The 11,871-nt window shown below is 33.3% G+C and overlaps 3 protein-coding genes across 3 annotated transcripts; 1 reads left to right on the top strand and 2 right to left on the bottom strand.

Moving 5' to 3' along the window:
• The first annotated feature begins 851 nt into the window (after window positions 1–851).
• Window positions 852–4,229, top strand: LOC123203897 (serine/threonine-protein kinase STY13-like). Its single transcript, XM_044620368.1, has 6 exons — window positions 852–1,334; window positions 1,979–2,100; window positions 2,646–2,842; window positions 2,979–3,153; window positions 3,465–3,599; window positions 3,740–4,229. The coding sequence occupies exons 1-6, from the start codon at window positions 1,043–1,045 to the stop codon at window positions 3,953–3,955; spliced, it is 1,137 nt and encodes a 378-aa protein (XP_044476303.1). The 5' UTR covers window positions 852–1,042; the 3' UTR covers window positions 3,956–4,229.
• Window positions 4,230–4,521: 292 nt separating this feature from the next.
• LOC123204779 (bidirectional sugar transporter SWEET5-like) lies at window positions 4,522–5,675 on the bottom strand. Its single transcript, XM_044621579.1, has 6 exons — window positions 5,630–5,675; window positions 5,488–5,524; window positions 5,177–5,393; window positions 4,943–5,104; window positions 4,741–4,860; window positions 4,522–4,656 (listed from the first exon to the last, which is right to left on the bottom strand). Exons 1-6 carry the CDS (start codon window positions 5,673–5,675, stop codon window positions 4,522–4,524), a joined length of 717 nt encoding a protein of 238 aa, XP_044477514.1.
• Window positions 5,676–8,919: 3,244 nt separating this feature from the next.
• On the bottom strand, window positions 8,920–10,185 carry LOC123204966 (bidirectional sugar transporter SWEET5-like). The gene is made up of 6 exons (XM_044621790.1): window positions 10,092–10,185; window positions 9,950–9,986; window positions 9,639–9,855; window positions 9,383–9,544; window positions 9,181–9,300; window positions 8,920–9,102 (listed from the first exon to the last, which is right to left on the bottom strand). The coding sequence occupies exons 1-6, from the start codon at window positions 10,135–10,137 to the stop codon at window positions 8,968–8,970; spliced, it is 717 nt and encodes a 238-aa protein (XP_044477725.1). The 5' UTR covers window positions 10,138–10,185; the 3' UTR covers window positions 8,920–8,967.
• Window positions 10,186–11,871: the final 1,686 nt, after the last annotated feature.

The raw sequence follows: 11,871 nt of genomic DNA, 5'->3' as shown, positions 1-11,871 counted from the left end.
AAGATGATAACATATTTTCACCACAAATCTTTTGATATTAACACTCATGTCAATGCAGATCGGTCTCTCATTCCTACTGACAAATCTAATCACATTGTCATCACCTAAAACCCATTGCTTTCTATAGCGAACATTAAATGTAACTTTTTCCATCTTTTGCTTAAACTAAAAATGAAACATAAAACGATAACCTTGGATAACTAATTGGGAATTCATGGGTCTAGAAAAATGGGTTGGCGAGAACACCTATGTTTGGCAACCTTGCCTACTAGTTCTTCATTTTTTTAAATCTAGAATTTACTTGGATCTTCGTCAATTTATTCGCAATTTTACTATTAATACTCCAACTATATTATAACAATATAACAACATGAAATCATAACATAAAAAATAACTTGAATTATAGTTCACATAAATCACCAACTTTGTCTAACATTCATGTTTTGATTTTCAATTGTTAAACAGAAAAATACATAAGAGATATGAATTAACATTGACTTAGATTTGGATTATTTTCCAACAAGATCTTTGAATGATATATCTCTTTTTTGTTATGAAAAGGCTGACTCTCATTCCTTTGTATTCAGAAGATTGAAGATAAGGATAGCTTAAACATTCAACCAACTTTGTGGTATAAATATTTAGTGTGTGAAAAGTGTGATAAATTTGTATTGGGGGGACCATTTTGTGGCAAAAAGTTTAATATCCGTTAGAAAAAAAAAAAATTTCCAGGGAGGTTAATGAGAAATATTCTAACTCCAAGGGTTTGAAGGACATATAATCTAGAGGGATGAATAATAAATAAACAGGAAAAAGAAGACGCAAGGGAAATAGTGAGATAAGAGAGTGGATCAGGAGCACACGCTGTGTTCAGGCAATGCCATGTGCCACATGCTCTCATTTGAAACACTCAACAAACTTTGTGGAAAAAACATAACCAGAGCTACAAGGGAACATTAACAACAACACGGCAACCAGAAAGACTTAAATCCAAGTAGGGGAGAAGAAGGCCGACAGAGTTTCAGCCGGGAAAATCGAAACTATGAAGGAAAACAATGATGGGTTCGTGAGAGCAGATCAGATTGATCTCAAAAGTTTAGATGAGCTCGAGAGACACTTGAATAGAGCATTGACTCTGGAAAAGACCAAGAGAAGTAATTCTGATGACAATATTTTGATTACGGCAGGTGCTACAGCGACGCCCAATTCTTTTAAGAAGCAACAAAGACAAGACTGGGAGATCGACCCTACTAAACTCATCATCAAGAGTGTCATTGCCCGAGGCACCTTCGGCACTGTCCACCGTGGCATCTGCGATGGTCAGGATGTTGCTGGTCAGTCACTTTTTAATCATCATTACTATCTCCAATTTTATGTTTTAGCTCAGCTCAAAATTTCGTCTTTAACTGTTATTAGTTACATTTCAATTTTTTTCTTAGATTTAAAGGCCCATTTGCCCCCTTTTCTGATGTCTAAATTTGCATATTTTGATTTAAACAACTAATACAGAGTCCATAATTGTTTATTATTTTGGTTGTTTGATTTTGTTTATAGTTGATCCTCTTATTAAAATTCTGTGTTTCGTTATTGTTGACTAATATGGAGTTTTTGGTGACTGGAATGGTAATGGAATCTTATGAAATCCATGACTCATGCGCGGGGTTGAGTTGAAGTCTGCTGGTTACAGTCTGAACTAGTATGGTTTTGGACTTCTCAACTGTCATGTGATCCCATCTGTTTGTATCATGTCAATTCTGATAGCTGGTAGCTGGTAGCTGGAATGCCAATTCTGAAATAATAATAGCAATTATTATGATTTTTATCAGTTTCTTAGATTTTAATCCAACTAAGATAGATCTATTCTTTTTTTTTTTTAATTCCAGTATGTCCCTCTTTATTATTTTGATTGCAGTAATACTTTTGTAATTTATTTTAGTTTCACTGACAGTAATTTCCTGATCACTTTCATATTTTTCAGTTAAGTTGCTTGATTGGGGAGAGGAAGGCCATCGGACAGAAGCTGAGATTAACTCGTTAAGGTTAGCTTTTACACAAGAAGTTGCTGTCTGGCATAAACTTGATCATCCTAATGTTACGAAGGTCAGTTTCTACTTTTTAAAAAATTTCTTTATTTGGATTTTCTTTTTCGAAATAGAACCTGGATAACATTGGCTTGTAAAAAGCTTTACAACTTTAGGAGAATTTGCATGGCTAGCTTTTGTGGTCAAAGATAATAAAAAGGAAAGAAAAAGTTAATATTCACAATTTTTGAAAACACCTTGGATATTGATGACACTAATCTCGATTAACTCCCACTTCCATCCAGAGGTTTACATCTTGAAGCCAATAATATCATATTCTGAGCATTTGAGAAAAAGTATTCAAGGCTGTCATCAGTGGTGTGGTCTTGTTATTCTTTTAGGTTAGTTGTAAAAGATTTGCAGTGTCGGGGTGGCTTTCCCTTTTGTTCAGATGTCATATAGCTGATCATTTAAAGGGATAAGAATGAGAAACCTGTTTGGATTTATGTAAAAGGCTTATGATTGTTTTTGTTGTTTGTATTCTCAAAGAAAATGTTTTGCACGTGCAAGTGTTACTGTCTGAGATACAAGAGTTAAAGTCGGTAGTTTTTTTACTCATTCCAGTTTATTGGGGCGACAATGGGCTCATCAGACCTACAAATACAAACTGAAAATGGTCAAATTAGCTTGCCGAGTAGCGTATGTTGTGTTGTTGTTGAGTATCTTCCTGGGGGTGCTCTGAAATCTTACCTCATAAAGAACAGGAGAAGAAAACTGGCTTTCAAAGTGGTTGTGCAGCTAGCACTGGATATTGCTAGGGGGTATCTACTTCTATCCCAATTCTGTTTGTCATTTTTTTAACTTTTGCTACCATTGTTCTCTGTGAAAGGGTGATGTATGGGCTTGAAATTTTGTCTCTTAGGGAATTAAGGTCGCAGAATCTGTTATATTTTGTAGGTTGAGTTACCTTCATTCACAGAAGATTGTTCACAGAGATGTAAAGACAGAGAACATGCTGTTGGACAAGACCCGTACTGTAAAAATTGCTGATTTTGGCGTTGCTCGTGTTGAAGCTTCAAATCCTAATGATATGACTGGAGAGACTGGAACTCTTGGGTACATGGCTCCTGAGGTATCAAGTCTACTTTTATTGTTTGTTTTACTATCAGTTTATATTATATTTGTTGTATGACTTTGTGTTAACTTATATGGGATCTTGGATGATAAGAATTTATTTTGAGTGCTTGCTTCTCTTTCTGTGGTTCTTCAGAAAGATAAACAATAGCTGTCTGTATATTAGAATGCACCTTTATATTGGCAATTTCTAATGGGCAATCACCTAAGCTGAATGTGGGTGAACTTGAACTAAATATGAAAAAAGCACAAATTATTATTGAAACACTAAGTGATCAGTGACTCATTAAATTAAGGGGTGGGTTTCAGGTTCTCAATGGCAACCCATATAACAGAAAATGTGATGTATACAGTTTTGGCATCTGTTTATGGGAGATATATTGTTGTGACATGCCATATCCTGACCTCAGTTTCGCAGAAGTCACCTCAGCTGTGGTTCGCCAGGTATTATGTCTTCTTGTACACCAATTATTTTTTTCTTTATTCAACATGAATTATCTTTAAAATCAGGCTTCTTTGAAAAAACTAATTACACCAAAAAAATTATTAGTTTCTTGATTCTAATTATATCAATCTTGAAACAGAATTTGAGACCAGAGATTCCAAGATGTTGTCCAAGTTCTCTAGCAAATGTAATGAAGCGATGTTGGGATGCTAATCCTGATAAACGGCCTGAGATGGATGAGGTAGTTAAAATGATGGAGGCCATTGACACATCAAAGGGTGGCGGTATGATCCCTGTTGATCAGGCTCAAGGTTGTCTCGGTTGTCTCTGCTTTAGAAGGTATCGAGGGCCTTGAAGCAGTTGTAGGGTCGAGGTGTTTTTTATGTCCAAGAGATCCAAATATATACACGATGAAGGAAAATGAATTAGCATATGAAAAGTAAGAAGAGGAGAGTGGTGAATTCTACAGCCTGAGTAGCTGCACCACTGAATGGTGTAAAGCATTTCTATTTTGTGTATTTATTTGACTTGCCAGTGTGGTGGTAGAATGGCCTTGCTTACCTCCTGTAAGATCACCCCTTTTTATATGCTAACGAATAAACATTATTGTGATGATTATATTAGCTGAATTTGTCGTCTCTTAATTGGTAGTTAAACCTGATAACTCAAGTTTCATATTCTGAAAAATTAACCCATTTTCTGGTTGAGTTATAATGAAACAACTGCTAAAACTGATGGAGGCAGCATGAACTTGTTTGATAATGAATAAAATTTAATTATTCAAGGTTCTGTTCCAGCTGAAACAACTAGACAAAACAACTAGACCCGGTGTTACAGCTCTTATTGTTGTCCATTTTACTCTTGAATACAGAATTTTATTATCAAAATTTAGAAAGCTGGAAGCTGCCAATGGAGTGTTGTTCAAGCTTTATTGGACAGTTGGACTTCTTGTGGTGTATCTTCTTCATCATCCTCGTCCCAATTTGTTGTTTTATAGTAAACTGCGTACATCACTAGCTGCACTACACCAGATAATGTTCCTAAAGCATTGGGTATCTACAAAGACAAATGCTGGATTAGACAAAGTATTATATCTGATTTCAACTTAATACTTCTTCCTCTTGTTGAATGTTATCTTACCAAGACATATGTATCACGTTTAAGAATTGCGTAAAGACTCCAGATGCAGCCATTGACAAAGTTAGCTAATGAGAGAGTAAAAGGCATGTACTTGACGCTCTTTGTCTTGATCACCATTTTCTGCAAGAAAATGGAACACGGTTAGTACAATAATGGACAAAAATTATTATCAGATTTGGCGATGAAAGATTGAATGACTTACCATGACTGTTAAAGGAGAAGTGTACATAATTACATTGAAGACGATACACACAGTGCCCACAATCATGGCTCTATCTTTAAGAGAACGGAAGAAAAACAAGGTGACGAAAACCACAACGGCCGCGAACACCACCTCAAAGATAAGAACATACGTAATTCTCCTCTGAAATTTTACAAATTTGTTAATTGTACATATAACATGAATGAATGAATGAATGAATATATAATTCCTTACGCGCTTTGCCCAGGGAGAATAGATGAAGAAGATGGTGACATAGGCCAACTCCATTATAAGACCTGCAGAATTGATAGTAATAACCAACAGGTTGTCTTTTGTGACAAGGGGTAGCCCGTAGAACAACCACATGATGCAATTCAGAGTAGTAGCCAAGTATGGATCAGGCTTGAACGCATGAACTGCTTTTTGCTTGCATATTCTGATCAGTGTTGGGCTGCAATATTAATTCATAAACATATTTAATTAATCGAATTTAATTAACCAAAATACCGATTAATTAACTTCTCTTTAAAGTGGAGAAAGTTTACAGTGGGGAAAGAAACAAGCCGAAAGAGATGATGTTTCCTGAAAAATTTATAAGAAATCGAACCCATCAGATCAAAGACGATATATCAACGAGTCTTTATTCACATGCATGCATGCAAAGTTACAAGGGTCTGGAGGACTAACCGCAAATGCCTGCAAGGTATGTAAGGGTCCCTCTGTCGATTGGCATAATTTCGAGTACAGAAGAAAAAGAAGACGATTAATGTGTAGTACTGGTACGAGGCAATAAACAATTACTGAAAATGAAGTCTGTATTGACAATGTTCAAGCTCTTGCGCTTTTTTAAAAGATTATGGCTATGGATTCAGTTTTGAACACAATGGACTGCGCAAAACCAGAAGACAAATTGCTGAATTATATAGCTATTTGTGCTTTGCTAAAGACTTGGCTACACGCATTTGGCGATTTTGTTTGTCTCAGTTTATATGTAAATATTATGGCTATCAAGTTTTTACGCTTTCTCTTATACTCACTCAATTCTACTCCCTTTCACATATCAAAACTCCATGCATAAATCCACAATTCTTTTACTAACTTAAGTGTGCTTCAGTAAAATTTTAAAAAAATTAATGATTTTGTTATGTTAAATACTATACACTGTATAAATTAAAAGTCAGTTATTATTCTAAATATCCCTTTTAGGTAAGTAAATTTTACAGTGTTATTGAAATCTTTAATTGACTGTAAAACTTTATCCATATCTCAATTCAGAATTCCAGTTGCTGTGGATAATTTTCTGATAAATACAAATCATAATGTAAATTAGTATATTCACCTTAATCTCTCTCTTCATTATAAAACAAAAACATTTATATATAAGAGAGAAATATATATAAATGATAAATTGCTTGGTCTCCAACTAATTAACTTCACAATCCCACACTATATACCAATAGAGTCTCAATGTGACTTGACTCTTAATTACTCGATCTGTGTGCTACAGTCTCTAACCACCTTCAGAGTTTCTACGATCACGATCCTAATGACCTTCAAAATTTTCACTATCCCAATCCCTAACTGTCTACTTTGATATTATTTGTTAAACAGAAATGATGATTTTAAAAAGATAATTTAATTAATATTGAACAATTATAAATTTGTATGGTGCCACGCTTACACAAAAACTTACACCACTCACTAACAATGCACAAACTGGCAACTCAACTCAATACTTTCACTCACTTAACTACACTCACACCACTAACTCACCCTCTCTATTATTTGCAAAAATACCCATTTTGCCCCCCTTTAAGTAAAAATATCCTTTTTATCTATTCCTAAGTAAAACTGCCCACGTTTCAAACTTTTAAACAAAAATGCCCCAATTTTTTTTAAAATACCAAAATTACCCTTCTCCACTTCTATATAAACTCTCACTTGCATATATTTCTCATATCATTCAAACACTCACTCTCACTTTTATTTTTACTCAATATTTGATATTATGGGTTTATTTGGAAGAAAAAAATATTTGTATTTATGAATTTGAGTCGAAAGAAGTCAATCCGTGAGATAAAAGTATTTATACAAATCTTAATTCAAAACTTAATTTTATTTGTTAAATTTAGTTTGTATGTTATGTAAATAGGGCATTTGGATATTTGATAATAATTTAGAGGTTAAACAAAATATTAAAACAATATGAGAACATTTTGATATTAAACAATATATAGAGGTTTTAAATGAAATGTTAGAAAAATATAGGGGTATTTTGATATAAGTCAATTTATGAGGGTGTTCATTGAAATGTTAGATAATTATAACAGCTTAAATGAAATTTTTAGACAAATATGGGGATATTATGACATTAAACAGTGTAAGAAGGTTTTAATTGAAATGTTAGAATTATATAAATGTATTTTGATACAAGTCAACATATAATGGTGTTAAATAAAATTTTAGGTAATTATATGGGGTTAAATAAAATCTTAAAAAAATATGGAGACATTTTGATATTAAATATTTTAAGAACATTTTAAATGAAATGTTAGAAATATATAGAGATATTTTGATAAAATATAGGAGCATATCAATATAATACAATATTTGAGGGGGTTAAATAAAATTGTAAATAAATATAAAGGGGTATTAAAAATTAGACACAAACATAAGGCTGCTAAAACAATACACAAACAACAAGAGGGTATTTATGATATTATAAAAATATCAAGTTCATATATGTTATAAAAAATGGTGCATTTCAACGTTTTATAATATATTAGGGAGTAAAATGAAATTTCAAAAAAAATATAAGAGTCATTTCGATATTAACCAAGATATGAAATCAATATTTTGGTTTTAAATAATGTATAAGGGTATTTAATATATGTTGAAAAATTAGAGGTGACATATTTATCAATAAATAGTTATTGTAAATTTTTTTTTTTTATAAATGTTTAATTTTTTTCCCAAAATTTTTCATTGTAGAATTGATAATCAAAATAGTTGGTTATACTTCTGTTCATTTCCAAAGAAAATGGATCCAACGTGATGAAAACATAATGAAGTATGTTGGAGATTGTAAACAGTTGGTTAAAATTTCCTTTAGAACAACATTTGATGGATTTATCTAACTTTTGAGTGAATATTACTATATTGATCCAATCAGAAACTACATTCAACTATGTATGAAATTAAGAAGAATTGCGCTTGACTGCGCTGTAAAGATAAAAAATGATGAAGATATCTAAGTTTTATGCCTTTTTTAGACAATGTTATATGAAGTATAGAGATGACAATGGAGCAGGGAAGGGTCGAATACTTTAATCCCCATCATAGTCCCCACATGATAAACCTTTCCCCTTCCTTGTCCCCAGTATAGGGATAATGGAGAATCCTAATCCCCTTTCCACGGGAAAAATTTCTCTTTCCTTTCCCTCCCATCATCATAGAGAAAATTCTCTATACTTTTCTTTTTATCCCTATTAAAAAAATAATAGAATATTTATTAGATGTATAATCCAAAACTTTTATAAGTAATTTAATATGTAAAAGTTTATAAAATATATAAGAGAGAAGATATATTAGAGATATATTTATCTTCATTCTTGTCTCGTCTCTGACTACGAGGATTTTAGTTATTTCTATTCTCGTTCTTATTTCAATTGTGGAATCTCCTCCCCATTCAAAGAGGAGCAAGTCAAAGACCCGATTTTGCAATTTGAATTGCCATCTCCAATGAGTCTAGGCTCTTATCACTATAAAAGATTAATCCAATTTCTGGTTGAGAATTATGATAAAACAACCACTAAAACTGATGGAGGCGGCATAAACTTGTTTGATACTGAATAAAATTTAATCATTCAAGGTTCTGTTACAGCTGAAGCAAGAAGACAAAAGGAAGCTTTCAAGTAGGAATCTACAGCCGGATGTTACAGCTCTTATTATTGTCCATTTTACTCTTCAATACAGAAATTTATCACCAAAATTTAGAAAGCTGGAAGCTGCCAATGGAGTGGTATTCAAGCATTATTGGAGAGTTGGACTTCTTGTGGTATATCTTCTTCATCATCCTCGTCCCAATTTGTTGTTTTATAGTAAACTGCGTACATCACTAGCTGCACTACACCAGATAATGTTCCTAAAGCATTGGGTATCTACAAAGACGAGTACTGGGTTAGACAAAGTATTATATCTGATTTCAACTTAATTCTTCTTTTTGAATCTTATCATACCAAGACATATGTATCACGTTTAAGAATTGCATAAAGACTCCAGATGCAGCCATTGACAAAGTTTGCTAATGAGAGAGTAAAGGGCATGTACTTGACGCTCTTTGTCTTGATCACCATTTTCTGCAAGAAAATGGAACACGGTTAGTACAATAATGGACAAAAATTATTATCAGATTTGGCGATGAAAGATTGAATGACTTACCATGACTGTTAGAGGAGAAGTGTACATAATTACATTGAAGACGATGCACAAAATGCCCACTATCATGGCTCTATCTTTAAGAGAATGGAAGAAAAACAAGGTGACGAAAACCACAACGGCGGCGAACACCACCTCAAAGATAAGAACATACGTAATTCTCCTCTGAAATTATACAAATTTGATAATTGTACATTGAAATAAATAGTGTATTTATAAATAATAATACGAATGAATGAATGAATATATAATTCCTTACGCGCTTTGCCCAGGGAGAATAGATGAAGAAGATGGTGACATAACCCAACTCCATTATAAGACCTGCAGAATTGATAGTAATAACCAACAGGTTGTCTTTTGTGACAAGGGGTAGCCCGTAGAACAACCACATGATGCAATTCAGAGTGGTAGCCAAGTATGGATCAGGCTTGAACGCATGAACTGCTTTTTGCTTGCATATTCTGATCAGTGTTGGGCTGCAATATTAATTCATAAACATATTTAATTAATCAAATTTAATGAACCAAAATATCAATTAATTAACTTCTCTTTAAAGTGGAGAAAGTTTACAGTGGGGAAAGAAACAAGCCGAAAGAGATGATGTTTCCTGAAAAATTTATAAGAAATCAAACCCATTAGATCAAAGACGATATATCAATGAGTCGATATTCACATGCATGCATGCAAAGTTACAAGGGTCTGGAGGACTGACCGCAAATGCCTGCAAGGGTTGTAAGGGTCCCTCTATCGATCGCCATAATTTCGAGTAGAAAAGATAAAGAAGACTATTAATGTGTAAAACTGGTAAAAGTAATCAACAATTTCTGAAAATGAAATGAAGTCTGCATTGGCAATGTTCAAGCTCTTGCTTCTTGGTTATATGTAGAGGTAGGGCAGTGTAAGCTTATGGCTATGGATTCAGTTTTGAACACAATGGACAGCGAAAAACCAGAAGACCGATTGCTGAAAAACTTGGCTGCACGCATTTGGCGATTTTCCTTGTCTCAGTTTATACGTAATATTATGGCTATCAAGTTTTTACGCTTTGTTTTGTAATCACTCAATTCTACGCCCATTTACATATCGAAACTCCATGCATAAATCCACAATTCTTTTACCATACTATGCTTCATTAATTATTTTTTTAAAAAAATTAATGACTTTATTATCTTGAATACTACACTGTATAAAATTAGAAGTCACTTATTCGAAATATCTTTTTTTATGCAACCAAAATTCAATGTTATCGAAGTTGGGTCCGGAGGTTCACTCTCGAGTGTAGATGACGAAATTTATGTTTTAAACCAACTTCTTGTTGATTCCTTTTGGTAATGTTACTCATTTAGCAAATATTGCATGTTCGTTTTCTTGTTTTCTATCAAATCTTTTTACTGATTCATGGGTCATAAAATCTAGTCCCACCCGTGAACCTGATTCAAGAATTTCAATTCAGTCTACTCTAATTATATTACCAAGTGGAGAAACAGCCCCTATAACTCATGTTGACACTCGTGAACCTGCCCAAAACCTTAAATTAGAAAATGTTCTGGATGTTCTCTCTTTTCAATTTAATTTATTATCAGTTAGTAAATTAATTAAACAATGCCAATATTTGATAACTTTTTATCATGATTAGTGTGTTATACAGGACCTGCCTTTGAAGAAGACGATTAGAATAGGTAATGCGAGCAGTTGACTTTATAACTTAAGGGTGTAACCTTCTATTGCTGCAGCCAACTCCACTACTAAAGGCAATTTGATCTTTGGCATTGGCAATTAGGGCGTCCCTCACCTTCCATCTCATCTTATTTGTTTAAGTTGGATTTGTTAGAATCATGTATATGGTCTCTATCTAAGCATATATATACTGAGTATGCAAGATAGAAACCAAAATTATGTTGCGGAATATTAAACACTAACCTCCAGCCATTGTTTGACGATTTGATGCAGAATAATCCTCTGGAAATTGTTACAAACTTTTGTCTTCCAGATGATCTCTTTTTCTCATAGAATGGTGTATGTTTTTAAGTGTAGAAAAAGCTCACCCAGAGACTCTATTTATAGCCTGAAGAAGCATTCTACCATCAAGAATGCTACGGAAATTGTGGAGTTATGCATGGGAGTTACAGACCATTACACCATGAAGAAGTAACTGTATGAAGCAGTTACCATTATCCCATGAAGAAGTAACTGCTGCAGTTACCATGCATGAAGCCATGAAGAAAGAAAAAACTAACATTCTCCCACTTGGTCTGTAACCCATCAATCCACATACTGAAGTAAAGAAATAAAATACACGAATCATGGCGATAAGTCCTCTAAGAACGAGTATTATCTTCCATGTATCACAATGTATTTATTCCTCTATAACTTAATGAATAAACCTTATGTTTATTCTGAGTCCAAATTTGATTATTTTCTCAACCAAAATGTGCACATAAAATGAGAAAACTTAATCAATTGAAAAACTGAATAATTTTATTATAGAAAAT

The sequence above is a fragment of the Mangifera indica genome, chromosome 20 (assembly GCF_011075055.1).
Source record: "Mangifera indica cultivar Alphonso chromosome 20, CATAS_Mindica_2.1, whole genome shotgun sequence".
Classification (NCBI taxonomy): domain Eukaryota; kingdom Viridiplantae; phylum Streptophyta; class Magnoliopsida; order Sapindales; family Anacardiaceae; genus Mangifera; species Mangifera indica.
Note: the sequence above shows the minus strand (reverse complement) of the source record. Positions and strands in the feature narration are given on the sequence as shown.

Excerpts from the sequence above, each read along its gene's own strand:
- LOC123204966 (XM_044621790.1), bottom strand. The coding sequence starts at position 10,137 with ATGGCGATCGATAGAGGGACCCTTACAACCCTTGCAGGCATTTGCG. Across the intron at positions 9,301-9,382 it reads CTTCTCCTCTAACAGTCATG|AAAATGGTGATCAAGACAAA; the intron begins GTAAGTCATTCA and ends ATTTTCTTGCAG. Across the intron at positions 9,103-9,180 it reads AACGTGATACATATGTCTTG|ATACCCAATGCTTTAGGAAC; the intron begins GTATGATAAGAT and ends TCGTCTTTGTAG.
- LOC123203897 (XM_044620368.1), top strand. The coding sequence starts at position 1,043 with ATGAAGGAAAACAATGATGGGTTCGTGAGAGCAGATCAGATTGATCTC. Across the intron at positions 1,335-1,978 it reads CGATGGTCAGGATGTTGCTG|TTAAGTTGCTTGATTGGGGA; the intron begins GTCAGTCACTTT and ends CATATTTTTCAG. Across the intron at positions 3,600-3,739 it reads CCTCAGCTGTGGTTCGCCAG|AATTTGAGACCAGAGATTCC; the intron begins GTATTATGTCTT and ends ATCTTGAAACAG.
- LOC123204779 (XM_044621579.1), bottom strand. The coding sequence starts at position 5,675 with ATGCCAATCGACAGAGGGACCCTTACATACCTTGCAGGCATTTGCG. Across the intron at positions 5,394-5,487 it reads GGCTTGTTTCTTTCCCCACT|CCCAACACTGATCAGAATAT; the intron begins GTAAACTTTCTC and ends TTAATATTGCAG. Across the intron at positions 4,861-4,942 it reads CTTCTCCTTTAACAGTCATG|AAAATGGTGATCAAGACAAA; the intron begins GTAAGTCATTCA and ends ATTTTCTTGCAG.